General features: G+C 35.3%; 2 protein-coding genes across 2 annotated transcripts; both read right to left on the minus strand.

Moving 5' to 3' along the window:
- Positions 1 to 1,209: 1,209 nt before the first annotated feature.
- Positions 1,210 to 3,500, minus strand: LOC147405964 (uncharacterized). Its single transcript, XM_086432461.1, has 5 exons — positions 3,270 to 3,500; positions 2,847 to 3,021; positions 2,057 to 2,558; positions 1,528 to 1,729; positions 1,210 to 1,317 (listed from the first exon to the last, which is right to left on the minus strand). The coding sequence occupies exons 1-5, from the start codon at positions 3,498 to 3,500 to the stop codon at positions 1,210 to 1,212; spliced, it is 1,218 nt and encodes a 405-aa protein (XP_086288587.1).
- Positions 3,501 to 11,541: 8,041 nt separating this feature from the next.
- LOC147405965 (uncharacterized) lies at positions 11,542 to 16,212 on the minus strand. Its single transcript, XM_086432744.1, has 5 exons — positions 16,075 to 16,212; positions 13,905 to 15,098; positions 13,019 to 13,162; positions 12,178 to 12,339; positions 11,542 to 11,736 (listed from the first exon to the last, which is right to left on the minus strand). Exons 2-5 carry the CDS (start codon positions 15,061 to 15,063, stop codon positions 11,582 to 11,584), a joined length of 1,620 nt encoding a protein of 539 aa, XP_086288870.1. The 5' UTR covers positions 15,064 to 15,098; positions 16,075 to 16,212; the 3' UTR covers positions 11,542 to 11,581.
- Positions 16,213 to 25,060: the final 8,848 nt, after the last annotated feature.

Genomic DNA, 25,060 nt, shown 5'->3' on the forward strand with positions numbered 1-25,060 from the left:
CAATAGAATACTATCTCCGACTTCTGCCCAACAATTCAGTGATCTGCACGATTTGCCATATAACATTTCAAATGGTGCCATGCTTATACTAGATTGGTAACTATTGTTATAGGCAAATTCAGCTATTGCCAAGTGATTCTTCAAGTTACCTCCAAAATCTAGTACACAAGCCCTCAACATGTCTTCTAATATCTGAATAACACGTTCTGACTGCCCATCAGTCTGTGGGTGGAATGCTGTACTCATCTTCAGCTTCGTACCAAATGCAACTTGAAAACTCTGCCAGAATTGAGATGTAAAATGTGGATCCCTATCAGATACAATAGAAACTGAGACTCCATGTAACTTCACAATCTCTGAGACATAAATCCTGCTAAGCTTATCTACAGTGTAAGTCATCTTGATAAGTAGAAAATGAGTAGACTTAGTAAGTCTATCTACAACCACCCATACAGCATCTATCCCATCACTGGCCTTCGACAACCCACTAACAAAATCCATAGTTACATGATCCCATTTTCATTCCGGAATAAGAAGTGGTTGCAATAACCCTACAGGTCTCATATGCTCAACCTTTGCTTGCTGACATATCATACAACGACTCACATACTGGGCAATGTGCTTTTTCATTCCTGGCCACCAAAAATTTCTTTTTATGTCCTGATACATCTTGGTACTCCCTGGATGAATAGAAAAATGTGACTTATGGGCTTCATCCATTATGTCCTTCCTCAATAAGGCGTCGTGAGGAACCCAAAGTCTACTCTTGAATCGTATACTACCATCATCATGAATTCTCCAACTCTGCTCACCAAATTCCTCTGCTTTCTCCTGGTACCCTTCCAATTCTGTATCAATCTTCTGCACTTCAATAACCCTTTCAACAATTTGGGATTGTACTCTCATGTGAGCTACATAGGATTTCTGCTCATCTATTTTCGAGGGAATGTTGAATGCATAATCGATTGCAGTTTCTAGCATTTTCCATTCTTCAATCTTTATGTGAGCAAACACCCCATCTTTCTTACGACTTAAAGCGTCTGCTACTACATTGGCCTTACTTGGATGGTAATACAATGTAAAATCGTAGTCTTTCAGGTATTCCATCCATCTCCTCTGCCTCATATTCAAATCCTTCTGCGAGAATAAATACTTGAGGCTTTTGTGATCTGAATACACTTCGAAGGTCTCCCCATACAAACAATGTCTCTAAACCTTGAGTGTGTGCACTATAGCCGCTAACTCTAAATCATGGGTCAGATAGTTCTTCTCATGGATCTTCAACTTTCTCGATGCGTAAGCAATTACCTGACCAACCTGCATTAATACACACCCAAATCCCGTATGAGAAGCATCAGCATAAATGATATATTTCTCTCCTGGCTTAGGGACTATCAAAATGGGTGCCGTGGTTAGTCGAGTCTTCAACTCCTGGAATGATGTTTCGTAACTATCGGTCCATTCAAACTTGACCCCTTTCTAAGTTAACTTCGTTAATGACGAAGCTATCTTCGAGAAGCCTTTTACAAACCTACGGTAGTATCCCGCAAGTCCAAGAAAACTCCTGATCTCAGTAATTGTAGTAGGTCTCTGCCAGTTCATAACCGCTTCAATCTTCGACGGGTCCACTGATATCCCATTCTTTGAAACCACATTACCTAAGAACTTCACTTTATCTAACCAGAATTCGTACTTAGAAAATTTAGCATATAACTTCTCCTGGCGCAACCTGTGAAGTGTGACATTCAAATGATCCTCATGCTCAAATTTCGTCTTCGAATAGATCAAGATATCGCCAATGAAGACGATAATGAAGACATTCAAGAAATCCTAAAATACTCGCTGCATGAGATCCATAAACACCGCAGGTGCATTAGTCAAACCGAACGGCATTACTAGGTACTCAAAGTGCCCTAATCGAGTTCGGAATGCTGTCTTCAAAACATCCTCCTCTTTGATCCTCAACTGGTGGTATCCCGATCTTAGATCAATTTTTGAGAAGTACTTGGCACCTCTTAGTTGATCAAACAGATCATCAATCCTGGGGAGTGGATACTTGTTCTTTATCATCACTTGGTTTAGTTTTCGATAGTTAATGCATAATCTCATTGACCCATCCTTCTTCTTTATGAACAAAACTGGAACACCCCAAGGCGAGCTGTTCGGACGAATGAAACCCAAACCTGTCAACTCTTCCAATTGACTTTTTAGCTCATTCATTTCTGCTGGGGCCATTCGATAAGGTAGAATTGATATGGGTCTAGTTCCTGGAATCCGTTCGATTGAGAAGTCAATCTTCCTGATTGGGGGTAACCCAGGTAACTCTGCAGGAAAGACATCGGGATAGTCGCATACTTTTCGGATTGCTTCCACCTTTAGTGACTCTTCATTCACCTTACTAACGGTAACATTCATGTTATACAATCTATCCCAATCAGTCCCATTCTTAGATGGTTCTATCACTCGGATTACACGATTCCGAATTCCCTTAAACTTGAACTTAAACTCTGGCTGTCCCGGCATGCCAAACTTAACTGTCTTCGCATAACAATCTATAACTGCATGGTATGCAGCTAGCTAGTCCATGCCTAGGATGATGTCGAAATCTCGAAGTTCTAAGACTATCAAGTTCAGTTCAAACGAACTATCTCTTATCTTGAGAATGCACGAGTTACACACCCGATGTGGTATTGTTTTGTTTCCCAAGGGAGTTATCAATGAAAGTGTCATATTGGTATCTATTGTAGAGAGTTCAAACTTATCTACCATGCTAGATGATACATATGAATGCGTGGAACCCGAATCTATCAGTACATGTGCTAAACAGTTGTATAACATAATTATACCTTCCACGACATCCTCGGAAGCTGTAGCATCGGCCTGCGTCATAGCATAGACCCTAACTTGGGTCATCGAATCACGGGTCTGCTGGGGGATCTTGGGGCACTGTCTCCTCAGATGTCCCAGCTCTCCACACTCATAATATCTAATCGGCTCTCTACTAGCCTGACCCGTAGGTGTCTTTGTGATAGTAGTGGAGGTCTAGCAGTTTAAAGCTGAGGCCTCGAAGTCTGTCCCTGGCTTCTAGTCGTCTGACTCTGCGAACGAATAGCCTGACCCCTGTCCTGCACTGGTGCTGCTATCCTCTGTGGAAACTGGCCTGTAGATACTGGGGGTTGAAAACTGCTCTGACACTGTGGTTAGCTGGTTCACTACTGCCCTGAACTAGTGGGCCTGTAAATCATCTGTTTCTTGGCTGGTGGGGGTACCGTCCTCATCCTAGCACTTTGCTCATGAATGACTTCATCGGCCCACTCTAACATTTGGGCTCTCGTGACCACTTCGGAGTAACTAGTAACTTCGAAGGCTGCCATCCTACTCTTGAAGGTGACTTTCAACCCTTTAACAAACTTCTCAACTTTCATCTGATTGGTGGAAATCAACTCGGGAGCATAACGAGCCAATTGAGTAAAGCGGGACTTGTACTGGTCCACATTCATGTTACCCTATGCCAACCGATCAAATTCCATCCTCTTTCTATCCCTGGAGCTAGCGGGAACATACTTCTCTAGGAACATTTTTTGAAAGATCGTCCAATTGTTCTGAATCTCCGGTTGGTTGTCTTTCACCGAAGTCCACCAATGTGTTGGACCACTCTGAAGCATAAAAGAGGTGCACAAGACCTTCTGGGTATCTGAACACTCCATAGTGCACAAGTATTTGTCGGATTCTTCCAACCATTCCTCCGCTATGGTGGGGTCTACAGCTCCATCAAAGCTGGGTGGCCTCATATTCCTGTACTCTCTCAAAAGAGCACTTGCATGACCCTAATATGGTGGACACACCAACTGCACATGTATATCTGTGCTGGTGGGGGTGGGGTATACCCTGATCAGGTGTAGAATTAAGAGTGTGCTCCGGAGCAGCCACGGGTATATGTGCACCCGACTGGTTCTGACCCCCTATCATCCCGGTCAACTGCCTTATCAAGACCGCCTAATCTTCTATCATCTTCATCTGTTTTTCTTGCATTCTTTCTTGGTTCTGAGACATTGTTATTATGGCTTGCATCATCAATTCCATATCTGTCAGCTGTCTAGCCTTAGATGCCCCTGCATCTATGGGTTGGGGCCTCTTGCCTGACCTACCTTTGCCTGCAATCTAATCAAATTTTCAATTAAAAAATATTTATTATTTCTCCGAATCCAAAAGACATTTCATCAAATTTCAGGCAGAGTACTAATTAAACACCAAGTATATATGCATTCAAACATATTTCATTTAATACCACTCAGTCCATTAATTCCCCAAATAATTATTTTCTCGTCCTTAATACCTTTAAGAAATTTCCTATTATTCCTTATCCTATCTCCAAATCTAAACTCTAACAGACCTCTAGACACAGAAGAGCTCTCGTCCCATTTGGAACTAATATTGAGTTCTGATACCACGCTGTCACGCCTCGAAATCCCAACACGAATCCCTACGATTCATCAGTCAGAATCTCGAGGTGTGAGGTAATCAATCACACAACCTGATAGAACATTCACAAACAATAATACCTATGGAAAGAAAATATACGCAGCGAAATAAACATTTAACTAATATCTATACGAGAGTCTAGAGTAAGCGAAAGAAATCGACAAACATTGATATAAGTTAAGATCATTAATCTCATAATACATCAGGTTAAAAATTTCTAAACTAACATGTTTCTTATCTACAAGTAAAAACCGCTAGGATCCTCTACTAATCCTCAAAGACACGGTGGCGGCAAGACATCAATTTGCTCCTCTTCGGGGACCTCCTCAAAAGACTTCTTAAATAACGGCTCCTCAAGAGCTAAATAATTTGAAATGTGAAGGATAGGGTGAGTAAGAAGGGAATGTTATTCAGTAGGATGAACACCGTTCTAACAACGAGTCATACATGCACGAATAATCATCAGAACAATTAAGTGATGCAAGTTTTCATAATGTAACATACGATAAATGTTTAAGCATACTCAGTAAACAGTTATAATAACTTTTAATCTATCATTTTCAATCATTTAAAGTAGCATATGCATATTTTAAATGAAAACATATATCAATCATTACAAAATAAGGAAAAGATACATAATAAGAACACGACGGTGTAATCGATAAGAGAGAAAAGGAATACGTCGATATAACCGCCTCGGTTATGACAATACGATATTCCAAACTTAACTTCCGATGTGGAATCCCATCGTTATAATCTGATTTTGTGACCGGTCTAGCATACCACAGTTGGATGACCATTTATCCAGCTCAGACTGACCATTGACCAAGAACCTAATATTGAGTTCAACTAACGGTGAGGTCGACCGTTTGACGACTACAGACTAACATTGATCACTAACTAGCCTAGGAGACCCCTCGCGTCGAAACCTATCAAGAGGCAATGCATGTGAACTCCGCCTAGCTCTACACTATACAAAGACCGCCTTTACACACAACGTTCATCAGAAAATAAGTAAGAGAAATTCCTAGATTTCATAAGTTGTAATATGCTCAAAGATATCCCATACTACCGAAGAGCATATGACATCTAATGTTATCCTAGATTGACTCGCCGCTTCCAGATACACAGTAATGCGCCACTCTTTATGGGTTTTCTACAAACCTTTACTGGTAAACAAAATAGTTTATTTTGTATATAATAGATCATTTCTTTTTATCGAAAATACAAACAAAGTCTGGTAGTGCCCTCCAATGACAGTTATCTATCATTTCCATCCATCAACCATCTCATCCCTCTATCTATCAATCATGTTTTACGTGGCATACCACTACGTAGAACTGGAGGCACTGTCCCATCAATCAGTCAAGAACATACGTTCTCTCTATCTATCCATCAATTAAATCGATAAATCTATAATCTAATTTCCTACATATCTATCAAAGTAATTTCACTTTTAAAGTAATTCGAAATCCATATAGCATCAACCAATTCCATTCGATGATTTTAGTTGAGTCGAAAGACTCGAAAATAAAGATAAAATCATAATATGTAAAACCTGGCAATCTGTGAAAATTTGGCTAAGTGTTGAAAAAATGATTTTTCAAACTCGAAATTTAAAACGGGTTATTTATTTATTTATTAAAGAACTTAAAGTAATACTTAACTGTTTTTAATGAAATAAAGGTAGGAAATGGGTATACATACTATATGGAAGTAACAAAAAAAAATTAGAACCAAACTCAACATTGGGATACTTTTTCGAATTACTGATTTTTTTTTTCGAAACTCGACCAAAATTGATCCAAAATTATACCAACTATAAAATGCTTATATTACATCAAATGAACTAAAATCAATCATAAATAAATGTGGAAACATGATTCAAATTGTTCAAATATGTATAAACTTAATGAAACGATCGATTTATCGACAATCACATGAATTTTCTATGAAAGTATCGCATAAGTAGAAGGGAAGTCAACCTACCTCAAGCTATTTTCAATGGTTAAACGGAGTTTAAAATCACCTCCGACCAATCTCTAAATTTTTCTTCCGATGAAAATCAAATTTCTTTGCGTCCATGCGTAACCCTCGACGAGAGGAACAACTTTCCTTCTTGCGACTAAACTCGGATCATTCTCGTTTAGCGTAGATCTGAATTTCAAATATCGAGGGAAAAGGGTTGAGATTTGTTTAGAGAGGAGAATAAAAAAAATATGATTTTTCTAATAGAATTCAGATATTTATATAACTTAAGTTGGGAAATACTTGTCATTTTGGGAATTATTTTTCCCGAATGTCGAATTGGACAAATTTATACTCTATTTCGGGTGATTTTTAGACACGAATGTAATAGTATGATCGGTTTTCTCAAATTATGTCTCTGAAGTGTCGTTTACATGTTGGAAAAATATCTAATGTGAAACTCGAGGATTTGATAATTTTTTCAATCGACTTCAGATTTAGGCGTGCTTACAGGCTAAAATATGTTTTTTTTATCCTTCTAAATATATTGGTGAAGTTAATTTTTCTCAAATATTAAAAATTAAGAATCCATATTTTTAAATCAATGCACGGATCTAAAATTCTTTCCTCGAGATACATTTTTAGGATTTTCAAGTCATTACAAATAATTTCTTATATAAACTACAATGTGAACAAAAGGAGAAAGGGGAAGAATAAAAATGCAGAGATCGAAATCCTTATCTACAAAATGTAGGTCTCAACGCAGAGATCGAAATCCTAACTTACAAAACGCTGATCTCTCTGAATCTCAAATCTCTCTCAATTTACAGTGATGGAGTTTTAATGGTCCTTTTCTCTCGATCTCACATATCTATCTGTCTCATTTTTGCTAGTATTTTCTCTATTGAATTTCTTCAGCCTCTAGTTTTGATAACGAATACGAAGATTTTATTCCTTTTCGAAGCCCAACTAGTAATTGCTCTGTAGTTCTTTATTGGAGGATAATGATTAAGAGGAAGATGAAAGGGTTTCAACATCTGAATATGAAATTTAGGAAATAAAAGTTCAACCAAAATTTGATTTGATGAAATCAATGTTTCAATCGAGTTATGATGTTTTGAAGAAATTTGATTCTAAGGTTGATGAAGAGAAGAATTTGGAGGAGATGGCTAATAAGATGATTAAGATTGATTTTCTGATTTTAACCTAGATCAAAACAAAATAAACCACAAAATGTTTGAATGAGTTAATAACATTTTAAATTGTCTCAATCAAAACGGTCCCCTTCTCCCTTTCTCCTTTTAAGATCAAGTAAACAATCAACCACAATTTGAATAACCAAAGGAGAAACCACCAGAAAGAACAATTTAAACATCAACATCCCAAGGCCACCATGAAATAAACCTTATATGATGGATTCTAGAGTAACCAAAAAGTCAAATAATGCAAGAATAACTCTATGTCTTTTGTAATATAATCAACAATAATGGTTAATGGAAATCCCAAAAATATATACGCTCAAATCATAACCATACGTATATCTCCATGGAATGCAACAATAGAGACGATTTCGAATACTTTGATTGGAAGAGCACAAGTGCTTAATTATAAAGAGTCCATAATGAAAAATACAACGGGAAGATCATGTGTTGAGATTGACTATCGAAGACTATGACCAAATTTGCATGTGCATGATTGTGTGTATTCACGAGAAAATCATTTATCTAGAACACCTGCATACATATCCTTAAACAACTTTTTAGCTTTATTAGATTTTTCTTATTGATCAAATTTCCTATTCATTTCCCTTTATATCATGGAGAGGGCCAATAGATACTTTGAAGAACTAGAGCGCATGTTTTATATTCTTTTTTAAGGACTGAAGCCCATGTTTGAGGATTGCTACTTTGTGCAAGAAAGTCACTTTTATATGACTTGATTATCTTAAATGGGGACTGTTACTTTGAGGGACTAAAGCTATATTTTATATTCCCTTATATATATATCTAAGTGTTCCTTTTGGCTTACTACTATAGCATGGTGATGAAGGTCAACTAAAATGCAGAGGCTTCCACATGTTAGGTGATTTTCTTGTTTACAATTTTATTCGTACATATTCTATATACAATAAAATTTTTCTCTCTTGATTTGAATGGAGGAATAGGATTCGTTCATTTGACCCCATATTTTTGGGACAAGGCTTTGATAATGATAATTTTTTCCTTCTTGTGAAATGTGTTGAATCAGTCTGGCACACCCGACAGGATTGTTTCCACCAAAACCTGAGCATTATAAAGGACCAAAGTTGATAGTGGCAAACATTGGAGCTGGACTTGTAGGCATGTCAACTGCAGTGTAGCTTTTGGATCAAGGCCATGAAGTTTAATCCGTACTCTCTTTTTGTTTCTTCTTCTTGTTCACTATTCAAAACTAAAATCTTCGTATGTTGCAAAATTTTCTTTTGAAAAGAATAAATATTTTGGTTCGCTAAAGTACTTTTCCATTTCACCCATTGTACTCCACACCACACTACAATTCTATTTTAACTTGGTCATTCTTTCAAAATAGATACAGTAATCTGTTTGTGTGAATTCATTTTAAGCTATTAAAAGAATTCGAATTTTCCTTAAAATTTTCTTATTTAAAATTCCTAATTAATTCAAAGAAGTTTAATTTGACATTGAAAGTATGCATTATTCCTCTTTGACCCTTTACCTTAAATCTAGGTGGGTGCAAACAAAAAATTACTTGTGAAGGATCATACACACACTTTTGCAAATAAAGGGGTCAAATTGGAGGTATGCTTCTCTCATTTTTTATCTCATTAAAGTTTTAGTTCAAAAATATTTCTATTTAAAACCTTAGATTACCTAATTTTCCTACATGTAACTTGATTTTCCAATACAGAACTTGATTTCCAGTTTCTAGTGGGAACCCCTTTACATATAATTAATGCATTTTTGTTTACAAATCAACTTAACTTAATGCTCTTAAGTGTATTTTTATGATTGAATATTTTGTTGTGTGGATTGCCATTTGCATATGAGAACATCCATTTTCAATCTGTCATTCGGTAGTATTTAATTCTCTTAAATTTGTCTCTCTGTGCATGGATCAGTGCCTAGAAGTACACTTTTATTTTCTAATTTGCACAAATTTGAGTAATAAGAACATCCCCTGGACTATTCTTGCTAGTTAGATTTTGTCTTTTTTGTTCCATATCAATAGATTGTGTGTTTTACTAATTAGAGTAAAACACTGTAACATGAGTTTTTCTTATGTAATTTGATTATGAATATTGATTTTATTAGTTTTATCTAACTCTTAACTGTATTGGTGGCTATTGCTTTACTTGCAGATGTCTATATATTTAAGGAAATAAGACTACAGTTTTTCTGGGTATGTGTTATTTGACGAAATAATAGACAATTGAGAATGATTGTATTTTTTTTTCTATATGATATTTGAGAGTTTGATTTTCAGTTCTTTAGCATTTGTTCTTGAATTTCAGTTTTGAAGTTATGATAAATGCTTTTGTAAAGATGATATTCATTATAATAATTTTTCTTTGATAAATGCTATCGTCTTTGACAAATATCCGTTGCTTTTGTTTTAGTTCATTTAGATTTATTACAAGAATGGGCTATGACATGCGGCTATAGATGGAAATCAAGGAGGAACAAGATCAAATTAGCTTACTCAAAAATCTTTGGGATAAGGCTTCGATGATTATGACGATGGCGGTAAAATCAGCATGGATTTGAAAACCATGCAAACTGGATCTGTCAAATAAAGAACTCATTGTAATCTACATGGCTTGGATTTGAAAACCATACAAACTGGATCTGTAATTATATTTTAAATTTTATTTAATAAATATAGTTTTTGTGGATTGTGGGGATTGAATGAGTAGATGGTGAATGTTGGATGGCTTGGTGTACAGTTGGATATCCTATATTAATGTTATATTATTGCTTGCAAGTTAATTTGCATGTTTTATTAAACTAAAAAAAATTAATAATAAATTTTTTAATAGTTAAAAGTTTCTCAGATTTGACGGCTTACAGTTGTCAAAATTTCTCTAGACAAATTCTATGGCTATAGCTATGGACAGTTACATTTTTTAATTCATTTTGACGTCTTTGGGCTATTAAAAAAAATATGACATGAAAATATTTGACAGGCAAATTTGACGAGATGGTCTGTCAAATTTTGCAAAATTTGACGGCCCTCAACTGTCAAATATGGCACTTTTTCACATAGTGTACAACATCTTGTGAGCTTAGGGCGTGTAGGTGCTTGCACCTTCTTTCTATCAAAACCAAAAAAATCCTATTGATTTCCCTTTTGAGGCATGCTGGAGTGACCTCATTTTGAACTTTCCTAACATGGAGGTGCCGACAAAACCATAGATGCTTTTCACTCATATCTCGATCAAAAACATTTACGGATTCATATACACCTCCACATCAGGAAATTTCGAAATGAGGTCACTACAACATTAATTTATTATTCCCATTTTGTTCTTAGTGCTCCAAACATGGAAAATGCCAGGTCAATCATAGTTCTACGAGAACTCATTTTGTTTGTTCACAGTTATTGCCCTTTCCCCTCCTTCACTTTTAATTTATTTGTGGGAGTTTTAGTAATATTCTTAGAAAAATTGGTGACTGGAGGTTGTTCCCAAGGTCTTAGGTTCAATACCTCTTGAAGAACCCCTTGTTAGGCTAACCACTAACTTGGCTTAGCAAAACAAAAAAAGGTTTACCGCCATCCAAATGGAAGATTAGGTTTACGTTTACCCCTTACCCAATCGTCGATGTCCCTTTTTGTTAATGAATTAATCTTGCATTTATGGGGAGTAAAAACCTAATATCGTCAATTTCGCGGGGGGTTAGTATTTACTAAAATACCTTTTGTTAAGGGTTGAGGAACTACACAATTGATAAGGTCTGAGAAAGCCTACCAACTGCATGTGGATTCTTTGGGGCACTTGTTGCAGAACCAAATCATAGATCCAACATCTACTTACTACTCTTTTGATGTAAAAATAACCACAAAAATAATATATTAAACTCTAAGTATTTCACCTAGAAGTAAATAATAATAAAGAACATTTGTTTCGCCACTTTCATGGATTTGTTTCGAGGTTGCAGAAGTAGCATTCCTCTCTCAATGACAGATCATGGCCAGACTGACAAATCCAATGAAAATAATGTCCGCAAATCCTTTGTGAAAAGGGAGCACTCGACAATTCTTCTTGACAATACAAGCACTTTGCTGTTTCTGCAAAGACCATGCAAGCATTAGTTTTTGTAGCGAACCAAATAATAATTGTACTTCGATTAAGGATAGTGTAGTGTATCACTTTTTTCCTTTATTACTTCTTTTAATAAAAAATAACACCTCAAACCTCTAGGGTTCATAGCTTATAGATCAAACTAAAAAGAAAAAAAAACTTTTTTAACCTCATCCATGGCTTTGAAAATTGACGACCACTAAACTTCCAAAGAAAAAACATAAAAATAAAAACCTTTTTAACCTCATCAATGGCTTGAAAATTGACGACCATTGAACTTTCAAATCCAAAGGAAATAGTTATGCGTTGCAAAGGATCCACTTCTAGTGTGAGGGACTTAGGGTAACTTTCAACATGGCTTTCTAATATCCATAATAAAACTTTGTAATATATTCTTCACGAGATAGGGTTTAGGATTAGTTTGTTACCTATCGCATTCGACGATGAGGGTCCAGGGAATTGATGATGCTGGGTTTCATTGGATAATGTTGTGGACCCAATTGGAGCAAAGTTTACATTATGATTTTCCATGAAATGTCTCAAGGCTTCTGGACTCAAGAGATTGTTGTTTACAAGAACCTGACTCTGCTCTGCAAGCATGATTAGTAACCCTCTTGTAAATCATCGACTTATATAAAGAAAGAACATGTAAAGAACACTGTAATAAGGATATTCCATTTTCTAAGAATTTGCCATTTCAGACTGTCATACCCATAAAGTTGACACCTTTTTCAAAATGGGTATAATATACCAGATGTATACGGAAAGAATAATGCTGAAATGACCTCAAGATTAGACCTCATATTGCAGACGTGAAAGTGTATGGGAACCATAGATGCTTCCTCGAGAGACGAGTAAAATAACATCTATGGTTCCTATCCACTTTCACGTCAAGATATGCGATATGAGGTCCAATCTTGAGGTCACTCCAGCATGACTCATGCGGCAATGGTTAAATTATCGTGAAGAGATATTGTACATTTTAATTCTGAAAACGGTAATTTGCCATTTTCATAATTTTTCCTATAAAAAACATGAGTCACAGAATAATTTTCATTAAGTCCAAAATTGGTCTTAGACCCATAGCTCAGTTGGTTTGACACATTGTAAACAGCATTGTGGAGATGGGTTCTAGTCCAACTTACCCATAAAATAAAATAAAAGCAGCGAGGGGTAAAAACGATTTTAGATTAAATATGGTAGTGATGTGTATCTTCTGAAAATCAGGAAAAAAAATGGGAGAAGTATGAGAAAAGCCTTAAAACATACGATATATGTCAGCATATAGATGCCATGCATTAGGATGGTTAGAAAAATCTGCAAAGGTGCGCATGCTTCTGTCGACAGCAACGGGGTCCATGATCGGTGGTTGGACAGGATGGAATGGAGCTGGAGCAACATTACCCTCCACACCTGTTATAGTAAATGGACATGTAGAACACTGTAAGTTTTCATTTTGAAAAAGTTAGGAGAGGGAAAAGAAACAAGTTCTTGAAAAATAGAAAATATATTCCATTGAAACTGGAATTCAACCAAAACAATTAGAGTCGTGTTGGGGTGACACAAAGGGAGACACAAGGGCGACAAAAATGTATGGTGTCATGCACATTACCGTAGACACTTTTCCGCGAGATAAAAGTAAAAAGCATCTAAGGTTACGTGCACGCCACCACATCATTTGTGTCACCTTTGTGTCTCCGTTTGTGTCATTCCAGCATTTTCCAAACAATTAAGGTAGTTTGCCCAAACAAAATATTGGGAACTTGTAATAAACGCTTCCACAACTTTGGTTTCTTGAAAATACCCTTAAATTGAATTTATTATCTTGACTTTTAAAGAAAAAATTAAAGTAAGGATATAAAATAAACACTTCCACAAAAATGTCATTGAGACTTTTTCTATATGTACAAAAATTACACAATAATCAAATTATCCTTATTTTTTTTAACTAAAAATAAATAAAAAAATTATATCTTAAGGGAAATTTTGAAAAATCAAAGTTGTGGGAGATGCTAATGTTTTATGAAACATTGGACCTAGACATTCTTCTAATGATGTTAACAAATAGAAGATGTTGATGGCATGATGCATAATAAATTATTCCATTTAATTGAAATGAAATTAAGGGAGAGCAAGAGTAGTGTTCATAGAAAACCTTGCTCAATTCCGACAAAAGAGGGAATCGGAGGAGGAGGAGGACGAGAATGAGGAGGACGAGGCGGAGGAACCATCCCTTGGTCTGTCATGAAATTCCTATCGATTGCGTTGTAGTGGCTGCTACTGGCATGCATGGGATTCCCTTGGTACGCCGTGAAAGTTACATTATCCCCCATGTAGTTGTTGTTATTTGAATGCATGGGATTCTCAACTCCCATTCCCGAGTGGCGGCTACTACTTGGCATTGGATTTCCAACTCCCATTCCGGGGTAATTGCTACTACTAGCAAGCCTGGGATTCCCAACTCCCATTCCCGAGTGGTGGCTACTAATTGGCATGGGATTTTCAGCTCCCATTCCGGGGTAATTGCTACTACTAGCAAGCGTGGGATTCCCAACTCCCATTCCCGAGTGGTGGCTACTACTTGGCATGGGATTTTCAGCTCCCATTGCGGGGTAATTGCTACTACTAGCAAGCATGGGATTCCCGACTGGCATTCCCGGGTAGTTGTTACTACTTGGCATGGGATTTCCAACTCCCATTCTCAGGTCGTTGCTACTATTAGCAAGCACGGGATTCCCAACTGCCATTCCTGGGTCGTTGCTACTATTTGGCATGGGATTTCCAACTCCCATTCCAGGGTAATTGCTACTACTAGCAAGCATAGGATTCCCAACTCCCATTTCCGGGTAGTCACTACTACTTGCATGCATTGAATTCCCAACTGCCATTCCGGGTTGCATGGCATTGCCTTGCATTGGAGAAGAGAAATACACCGCACTCTGATTCATCTGGGCCTGACCAAAATGGGTGTCTTGTGCAGTGAAGTATTGATTCGAATCTGAGGCCGTGGGCCTTACATAAGGATGTATATTGATCGATGGCGACACCCCATAATCTCTTCTACCCTCTCTAATACGTATGGGTCCAGAAGCGCCAGGTTGTGAGCGGTAGATCTCCCCAATATTTGTGAAAGAAGACGTTCTAAGTCTGTTTTCTATGGTAATTATATCCATGAATGCATTTAATTGTTGAGTAGGCCTGAAATGGTTAGGTTGGAGGGCTTGATTGGTTCGATGCCCAGATTGGAAAGCATCTTGGGCACCATGAAAAACATCATTTGATGCTGCTTCACTTTGTTCTCCACCATTATCCATTCTTGATCAAACAAAGAAGGAAGAATTGCAAGGATCTGCCAACAATTTGAAGATAATTGAGAGAGACAGAGAAAGTTAGATAAAATTTTTTAAAGAAATCTGTAATATTAAATCACATGCATCAAGTTGTTCAAAATTTACAAGCCAAACATTCTTATAAAAATTGAAACCTTGAACAAAAAAATGCAAGAAATGAAAGAAATAGATGGAGAAACCAGTCATTAAAAGGACTTATATGGAGGTTTACTTGAACAGTTGGAAGGATAGGAGTTAGGTTTGTGGTTGGTAAAGAGAGAGAGATCCTTCGAGATTTTTCTCATTTAATTAAAAGTGTCTAAAATAGTAAAATAGATTTGAGAATCTTCAAATATGTGAAAATGGGGTAAATTCGTCGAATTTGCTAAATTCAAGTCAAATTCGACGAACCTTGACATCGAATTTACCCTTTCTTTATGTAGTAATTGTAATCTGACTAAAACTTTTTTCTAAGAAACTGCTAATCTTCATCAACTTTCAAAATTATTAATAAAAAAAAAAAAAATCTGATACAGATGTAAGACCATGGGATTTTTGTTCCAAATGAAAATCACACCCCCACCCCATTGATCCAACAAAAATGCTGGACTGACTTTGTTGGATACTAGGGTCAACACTGCACTGATGTGGCAGTGCATGGAGAATGGTTGATTTTTTTAAACTTGAAATCTATGATTATCTGTAGACTGTCACGTCAGTGCAGTGTAGCAAGATTCCAGAATAAAAGAAATATTGGCATTTCGATTTGCAAATATCAAAAATGAGTTCTTCTTCCAGCTATAATATTGAATAAAAGAGCAAACTATCAATCATGATTGAAGAACAACTGCAGAAAACTATACAAACTATACATAAGAGCCAATTATCATCCATTAAATAAATAAAAAACTTCTTAAGCATATATGTATAAAAAATGAATAATCCACAGAGAGAGAGAGAGAGAGAGAGGAGAGAGAGAGAGGGAGAGAGAGTTACCCAAAGGCCTTTCTCCGAGACTGAAAGAAAGAAAGAAAGAAAGAGAGAGCGAGAGAGAGTTACCGAAGGCGTGTCTCTCCTTGGATTGAAATTGAAAGAGTGGGGGAGGAGAAGAAGAATTTGACTACTTTAAATAGTGCGAACGGTTGCTTTGACAACTCAGCAGTTCCGCCAAGTTTTAAGACTAACAGCCTATTTGACAGTTTCACATTTTTACTAAGAGAGTTTAATATGGAACAGATGTTCTTTAACCTCGATGGCCCCTCTCTTCGATCAGAATTCAGAACCCATACTATCAGTCTGCCATCGTTGGATCTTACTTTAACTGATGTGGAAGGTAATGAAAGGCCAAGATTTTCCACTAATATCAATGACATAAGAGAAGAGAAATACTAGGTTATTTTTTTTTTTATCAATTTTATTTGTTCGAGAGTAGAGATTACTATGAACATCAATTTTGGATGTATAGAACGGGTAATGAAATCGTTTCCTGGGATACATTCAAACGTTAGGGCCCACAGCGGGCCCATCCAATGTGACGTGTCGGTTCATTTTTCAAATAGAGAAAGGCGCACCCTGCCAGCTGAAGATTTCGAAGAAACCCAGATTTTTCATGACACGTGGTGCTTTATATTTTCAAGTTGATAATAAACCCCTTTTATGTTTGGTGAATATATTTCAAACACTTCCCTTTGAGTTTTCAAAATGATAATGTATCCCTTGACCTGGGTCTTCTCTTATAAATTAATAAAGAAAATGACCTCAATGCTCTCATCATCATTTGTCATTGTCTTCTCGTCGAGCGGGCCTAGATTGGATTTGGGTCAATTTGGTACTGACTTGACACATATCAAATCAGATTTGAAATTGATTGATAAGTATCTGATCAAACTATTAAAATATCAGATTTTTATTGGATCTCAATATTAACATCCAAATCTAATTGAATACAATCAAATCTAATATGATCTCAATGAATCAAATCTAATTTTAATATACGAAACTATATATAATAAAACACAATGGTGGACTTCACTTTCTTTATACCCCACAAAATGTAACTGTTATATATTTGTGGGTGTGAAGATCGAGGTAAAGGAGTGGGGTCCACACAATCTCATTTTATTATATTTCCTTTTTTTCTATTTTCTAGAAAATCCTTTTACTCTATCTCCCTCTTTAATACAAATCCCTCAACTTTAATGTCTTTCTTATCCTCTCTCATTTTTATATGACAATTTTTTAATTTTACTATCTTTCCTTTTTATCCTTTTAACCCCAAAGAGGATGCCCCTATCATAGGCACGGGCAAACTCTAGTTCAGATCATAAAACACAAAAGTGGGCCCTATGCCATTTTTTTCCTTATATAAAGGGGGGTTTGGATTTAATATTCCTACGAATATCGAGCATAACTTTAAATGTATTGTCTACGCCTTCTCTTTCTTTCCAAGAATATTCTTCATACTTTATTCTCTTCCTTTTCTCCATCTTTTCAAGAATTCCCCTCCAACATTATTATCTTTCTTCTAGTACATTTTTTCCAATAATATCCCTCTAAATTTATTGCATGTCCTCTCTTACCACCTTAATCTTAGGAGGATGCCTTTGCCATTGTAAACTCTAATTATCCTCTAGTTAAAATAAAGTTTAGAGGTAAAGGGGGTGGTTCATAAGACAATAATTGTGATAACATCTATGACAACGGTTTTATCTTATATGGGTTAGAAGTTTCGGAATGAATTGAATTTTGGTGAGGATGGACTCTTCCTCATAGAGATCATCCTCACAAAAAATCAGCTCATTCGAAAACTTTTAACCTCATCAAAAGTGGTTTATAAAAAACTTGACAGTCTACAATTCTTCAACTTGAAAATTGGGATTAAAAGTTTCGGAAAGGGTTGATTTTTGGTGATGATGTTCTCCTCACCATAGAGATCATCTTCACAAAAAACCAGGTCATTTTAAAACTTCTAACCCCATCAAAAGTGATTTACAAAAAATCATTGTCGTAATTGTTGTACCATGAACAATCCCCCCACACATATATATATATATATATATATAATATATATATATATATATATATATATATATATATATATATATGGGAAATGTTCAACACCCTAAGCTTTACCCTACACTTTAACAAACGTGTTTTGTCCTACATGGGTTAGAAATTTTGGAATGGACTAATTTTTGGTGAGGATGATCTCTATGATTAGAAGATCATCCTCACAAAAAATCAGCCCATTCCGAAATTTTTAGCCCCATGTTTACAAGTTGAAAAATTGTTGACCGTCTATTTTTTGTAAATAATTTTTGATGGGGTTAGAAGTTTTGGAATGAGCTGATTTTTGGTGAGGATGATCTCCTCACCATAGAGATCATCCTCACTAAAAATCAGTCCATTCCAAAACTTATAACCCATGTAGGACAAAACGCGTTTGTTAAAGTGTAGGGTAAAGCTTAGGGTGGGGAACGGACCCTCTATATATATATATATATATATATATATATATATATATATATATATATAGGGAAATGTTTAGCACCCAACATGGTTTGTCCTACATGGGTTAGAAGTTTTGGAATAGGTTGATTTTTGGTGAGGATGATCTCCATGACATGGGTTAGAAGTTTTGGAATAGGTTGATTTTTGGTGAGGATGATCTCCATGACATGGGTTAGAAGTTTTGGAATAGGTTGATTTTTGGTGAGGATGATCTCCATGAGGAGATCATCCTCACCAAAAATCAACCTATTCCAAAACTTCTAACCCATGTAGGACAAAACATGTTGGGCAAAATGTTGGGTGCCGAACGGGACCCATATATATATATACCCTACTATTTACCCTATGTTTTGCCCTATATGTTTTGTCTTACATTGGTTAGAAGTTTTGAAATGGGTTGATTTTTGGTGAAGATGATCTCTATGGTGAGGAGATCATCCTCACCAAAAATCAACACATTCCAAAACTTCTAACCCCATAAAAAATGGTTTACAAAAAATAGACGATCCATGATTCTTCAACTTGTAAACATAGGGCTAGAAGTTTTAGAATGGGCTAATTTTTTGTGAGAATGATCTTCTTACCATAGAGATCATCCTCACCAAAAATTAGTCAATTCCAAAACTTCTAACCCATGTAGGACAAAACATGTAGGGCAAATAGTAGGGTGCCAAACATTTTTCTTATATATAAATCCATTCGATCGTCGAATCATATAAAAATCGACGGTGCAGATCTACAGCAATCGGTTAACAAAAAACATGCATCTTATCTCACTTAAAATATTTTAAATTTATAAATATCTCTCTCTAATAAAATAAATTTTTATATAGCAGTCCATCCGTAAATCAAAACACCAAACCCACTCAACCTTTTTTTCATTTTCTTCTTCTTCTTCACAGAACCCTAACCACCCCACTCCATTTTTTGTCACCTTATCGCAAATGTTCTCCTCTATTATATTTTTTTAATCCTAAAGGCGACAATGACGAAGGAGAAATCAACCCAACACAGCCACCCTCTAACCTCTCCACTCATCGACAAGGCGACGATGACATCTCCACTCACCGGCGACAGTGACAAATCCAAGTACCCCCTCAAGAACTACTATCTTTTTGCCTTTTGCTTATCAACAAGGTCTTATTTTCAAATTTTTTTCTTCAGATTTTTAGTTTTTCAAAATTCTTGATAAGCAAGGGGCATGAGGAAACTCTGATGGAATGGATCTTGTTTTGTGGCAACATCATGTACTTAAAGAGTTTATATGTTTGTTTTTGCTGAGTGTTTGGATTTTTCTTTCCATTTGTAAAGGATTGATTTAGCAAAAAAACATAAAATTTCACAAAATTTATTTATTCGAAACGATGGCTAAATATCATATGTATCTTCGTGTATTTTCTTTTTTGCAAATTATTAATTGAAATGTGTACCACTAAAAAGATTACTTCAATAACCTCATGTTGTCAAGTTTTAACAAGTTGGTTTTCATTTCAATATCAATGAAGTAGTTAAAACCTATTGTTGAGGAACTCAATGTTTTATTCTTTTATGAAATCGTTTGAAGATTGGGTTTATCAGATTTGGGAGAATTAAAATTAAGGATTAAATTGAAAAGTACTGAAATTATTAGTCAATTCAACCTTAAGAGTGAGTTGGGCAGACACAACATCATAACCTATTGTTGGTGAGGATCCTTAAAGAAGCAAGAACCGCATAAGTGGCCATGCCTGCAACCATAACCATTGAAGCAAGTCTTAAAGGATATTTATATATAAATTCTACTTAATCTTGTAAACCATAAAGAATTGACATAAGGGAATAACTGAAGACTTAGCAGAAAAATGACCACAAATCATTATCATCTATGCCTTATTCAAATATGGGGTTGGCACCATGAATCCTCATTTTACAATGTAAAACCCTAAAGCCATTGAACCAAGGTCAAGTATGTCGTCCCACAATAAGCGTATTATGAGAACCTAAATAATACATCCCAAGCACCTAGTTGTTGATGGTGCGACCTCTTTGGGGTTTAATACACCACCGCACTCCACAACCCATGTCTGTCATGTCCCACTCTATGGTGGCTTCTCTTTGGTATCCTTCTTTCTAGACCCCTAGTTGCCCTTCTTAGGTATATTTGGTGTATTAGTTAGGTTGACAAGAATATCATAAAACACCACAACACTAAAGATAAAAGTTTTGTACTTTAAACGCAAATAAAAAAAAATATAAAAAATTGTGGAAATGGATATATTGGATTCACAGTTCAAAAATAAAGCAAAACTGAAGGATCAATGGAAAATTGTCATGGGGTATTTTTCTCACAATCGAGGGATTAATGTAAAACAATAAGAACTCAATATTTCTGAAACTACAAGAGCATATCACTATATTGTTACAAAGGTTCAAAATCTAGTCCTTAATTTTTAAATTATCTATTTTTTCTTTCAAATTATTACATAGATCCGCATTGTTGTTATATAGGTCTTCAATATATATTTTTTCGCCTTCAGTTTTTTCTTCGTCTTTCTTTATGTATGTTGATATAGTAATTTTTTGCTCTTATGAAAAAACCACAACCTTTATCCCCTACCTAAAAGAAGATTCACATAAAAATACATCAATAAATATATTTTGTATTATTCAATTTAAACTGCATTAAATGAAAACTTACTGTTGACTTCGGACAATAATAAAATTATTTTCCCTTATTTCCATTTTTGTTGGATGTGGTAGTTAATAATTTGCAAGGTCCATACCAACATCTACACTATTTTACTTTATCCATCTAAATCCAAAACCCACATCCGTTCTCGTTTCCAACCTAAAAAACATAAGAAAATATATTCATATGCTTTGAAATGATGATTTATTCAAACCATGTTAAAGAATAAAACTTTCCGCATTTGAACATTTAAGATAATGACGATTTGAATTTCTTGAAGTCCCAAAAATGCATACTTGACAAATCCCTTCACCACAAGCACACGTGATTTTTATTTCTATTGATATCTCCCTTTATTTTTATTTACACGAAACCAACAAAAGAAAACACAATTAATTTTATCTAAAACAAAACAACCCAACCAAGTTGTACTATAAGAAGTTCCTCGAACAATATTCTTAAAAGAATAAAAACATACAAAATGAAGTAAAAAAGAGTAAGAGACTGCTAAGAGAGAGGAATAGACCTTATTGGTAACCAAAAGACAAAAAAGATAGTGGTTCTTGAGGGGGATCTGTTGTCGTCGCCGGTGAGTGGAGATGTTGCCTTTGCCTTTTCGATGAGTAGAGAGGTTAAAGGGTGGCTACATTGGGTTGATTTTTCCTTTACCATCGCCGTCACTTTTAGGGTTACAAAATATAATAGAGGAGAAAACTTGAAATGAGGTAACAAAAAATGGAGTAGAGTGGTTAGGGTTAAGTGAAGAAGAAGAAGAAGAAAATGAAAAGGGGGTTGATTTGTCCTTTATCACTATTAGATATTTCTTTATATATATATATATATTTCTTTTATTTGATTAAATTACTATTATATTGCATTATTTTTGGATTATTTTATGCCCACACACTTTTAACTATGATTTTGAACATGGACTTGCTTTCATCATCAGACTAAGGTCATTCACTCACATAATGATTGTCCTGACGCATAGATTGCAAGCAAGAATGTATTATTTAGACAATTAAACCTAAGGATTGAACCAATTTACAAGGAGCAATGATTGTTAGTTTGATAATTGTATTATTGCCAACTCGAATATTGTTGAGATGAAATTCATAGGAATCAATTATGATTCATAAACTTATAAAATCATAAAGCTTTGGGAAGCCGGATGTGAACTTTAATCATGCGTTTTGATAAGCAATTGGATTGGGAAGTTCAGGTTAGGTGCTCATAGTGCGATTAGACTCATATTCATATGGTGTTAAGATCAATGAACTTTTAAGGAGCTCCACCTTATCATTTAAATCATACTGCATGTGCTATTTATTTTTCGACCTATTATTACCTATATAAATAAGTAAATGATTTCTTATTTTCTTATTGTGTGAGTATATTGAATATTTAGGTAATGATTGTGCCCTTAGTAACTAATGACTATGTTTTAAAGTAGAGGTCAATGTTTATTGACTCTAGTATGTTACCTATGACTATGATTGATAAGGTCTAATAAACATGTTTGAGAAAGTAACTTAACAAAAATTAAGCAACATGATGGCTTGAGGAAGATTATTTGGTATCACATTCTTATAATAGATTGTACACAATAACTAGAGCTTGTGCTGGCATTGATATCTCTACTTTCAAAAAAGAAAAAAAAATTATATATTGTATATTCAATAAAATGTATAAATTTATAAATTATTTTATTTTTTGAAAGAAAACTCGTGTGTTGTGTATAGGGTTGAATATTGTTATGAGCTTAGGCTCATGAGGGTTTGGAAAATGCTCAATCCAATGTGGCCAAATAAGTTTGGGCATATGTGAGTTATAGGAGATGAGATGTGTTTTGTCAGTTAGATAGAAACTTGACATAAACTCTCTTTGGAAGTCAAACTCCCATTAGCCACACACACCTTATTCCCTTGTATTAAAAAAATACATGCATAACTTGATATGAGGAAATGATTGTTGAGTCCTCACCATGGATGAGTGGAAGATGTTGGTTGTTTGGGAGTCCATGTGGACCCAACCCATGATTGTCGCGTATTAGAACTCCTCTTGGAGTTAGAGTCCTAATAAGATTAAGTCCCTATTGTAATAGGAGACTGTAATATTATTTTCTTATATTTATCTCTATAAATTAATAAGAAGAAGGGACGTGAAATACAACAACAAAATATCAAATTTTCTCAATACTTTTTCTTCTTTTTAAGTAGGCAGTTTTCTAGGTTTCCATCAAAAGACCCTAAGGTTTAAAGTGTGGATACAATGACTATTCTAGAAACGTCGACGTAATGAGTATTTGGATTTATGATCTCTGGTAATCGACTCAATATGACATGACTCAAGGTTTGGATCTCCGTTACGACTAAAATGTACGCTCCTTAAAAACCCAACATCATCTAGCTCAACTAACTATTTAACAACCTAGGGCTAGTCTAGTATTTGCTCATAAGTTCTAGAGAATTATATGAGTTGGGCAAAATTGTCAAAACCTCTAAAATTTGATCTAATTACATTGACTCTTGTAGAATTGATGATAGATTTAATGAGCATAAGTGTAAACTATCTAGATTAGGTTATAACAACTTAAGGTTAGGGTAGTAATTGCACTCATGTAGGGACCAAATTGACCAATGATCTTTATTAGAAGAAAATGAGAATTTACAAGAAATCTTGATAGATAATTTATTAAGGATTTAAGCTACGGGCAAAAACGTAAAAAATGAGGGTTTTCTTGAGGGAAAAACAATTAAGATGAGGATTAAAATGTAATTAAAGCTTAACAAATTTGAATACACATGAGACTCAAAACTACCTAATAGAACTAGCCTTAGGTGACCAATGGCTAGTGCAAATTTTCTTTCTAGCCGTTGGTCACCTTTATACTATGTAGAAATTCCTTCTGACCATTAGTAATCTATGACCAAGTTAAAAAAATAAGTCTGGCCATTGGTTACATTCATACAATGTAAATTATTATTCTTGCCAATGGTAACCTATGGCTAGGCTAAAAATTAAGCCTGACTATTGATTACCTCCATACCAGGCTAAAATCACAAATGCAGTTTATCTGTTAGCTCGTCGTGGGACTCTTGCAATCATTTGAAAATTGACTCGAGTTAAATTCGTTCTCGAAAGATTTTTTGTTCTTTCGAGCTTGGTATAAGCAAAAACAAGGTGTCTATATACATCAAACTTAATTGTTTGTTTACAAATGATAGACGCATCTCCCAAAATACTCAATTGCCCATCTCATCTTATACCTGAACCAACCGTGTGGTGACATCTGTGTCTAGATTTTAGCTATAAAACCCCATTTCTAAGACTGGGAGAGGGGTCAGAATTTGCATTCTATTTAGTTTTTCATACTAAATATCTCTTTGTAGCTCTCCTGTTCATTATCTTCTCCATTTTACCTATTAAACATTTTTATTGATATTTGAGTTAAACTTTTGAGGATCTTTGGCAAGTACCTCACTGGCCCCTATCCTTCTCACCTTTTATCATCCCAAAAGTCACAAAGGAGCATATGAGAGTTAATCACTGTTGTAATAAGGGGGAGACTATTAGATCAAGACCAAGCTTGACTTCAAGAGATGGTTCTCATCTTGGGGACTGGAAACCTAAAAAGCCTCCACACAAATCAAGAATTTTTTAATCATTTTTCGTTAGTATATAATAAAAGACCAAGGTCAAGGGACATTTTCATCAGTTTGAAAATATCGGAGTTAATCACGAGGAAGATGGTTTCTTTATTTGTAGGCGAACTGGAGAGACGTACGAACCAGCTGATCCTTT

This window comes from Akebia trifoliata, chromosome 3, assembly GCF_017979445.1.
Source record: "Akebia trifoliata isolate Shusen 1 chromosome 3, ASM1797944v1, whole genome shotgun sequence".
NCBI lineage: Eukaryota > Viridiplantae > Streptophyta > Magnoliopsida > Ranunculales > Lardizabalaceae > Akebia > Akebia trifoliata.

Coding starts and splice junctions, on each gene's coding strand:
- LOC147405965 (XM_086432744.1), bottom strand. CDS start 15,063: ATGGATAATGGTGGAGAACAAAGTGAAGCAGCATCAAATGATGTTTTT. Junction 13,163..13,904: donor TTTTGTCGGAATTGAGCAAG/GTTTTCTATGAA, acceptor TTACTATAACAG/GTGTGGAGGGTAATGTTGCT. Junction 11,737..12,177: donor CTCATCGTCGAATGCGATAG/GTAACAAACTAA, acceptor TGGTCTTTGCAG/AAACAGCAAAGTGCTTGTAT.
- LOC147405964 (XM_086432461.1), bottom strand. CDS start 3,500: ATGAATGTGGACCAGTACAAGTCCCGCTTTACTCAATTGGCTCGTTAT. Junction 2,559..2,846: donor TTCCGAGGATGTCGTGGAAG/GTATAATTATGT, acceptor CATACCATGCAG/TTATAGATTGTTATGCGAAG. Junction 1,730..2,056: donor CAAGTGATGATAAAGAACAA/GTATCCACTCCC, acceptor CACACTTCACAG/GTTGCGCCAGGAGAAGTTAT.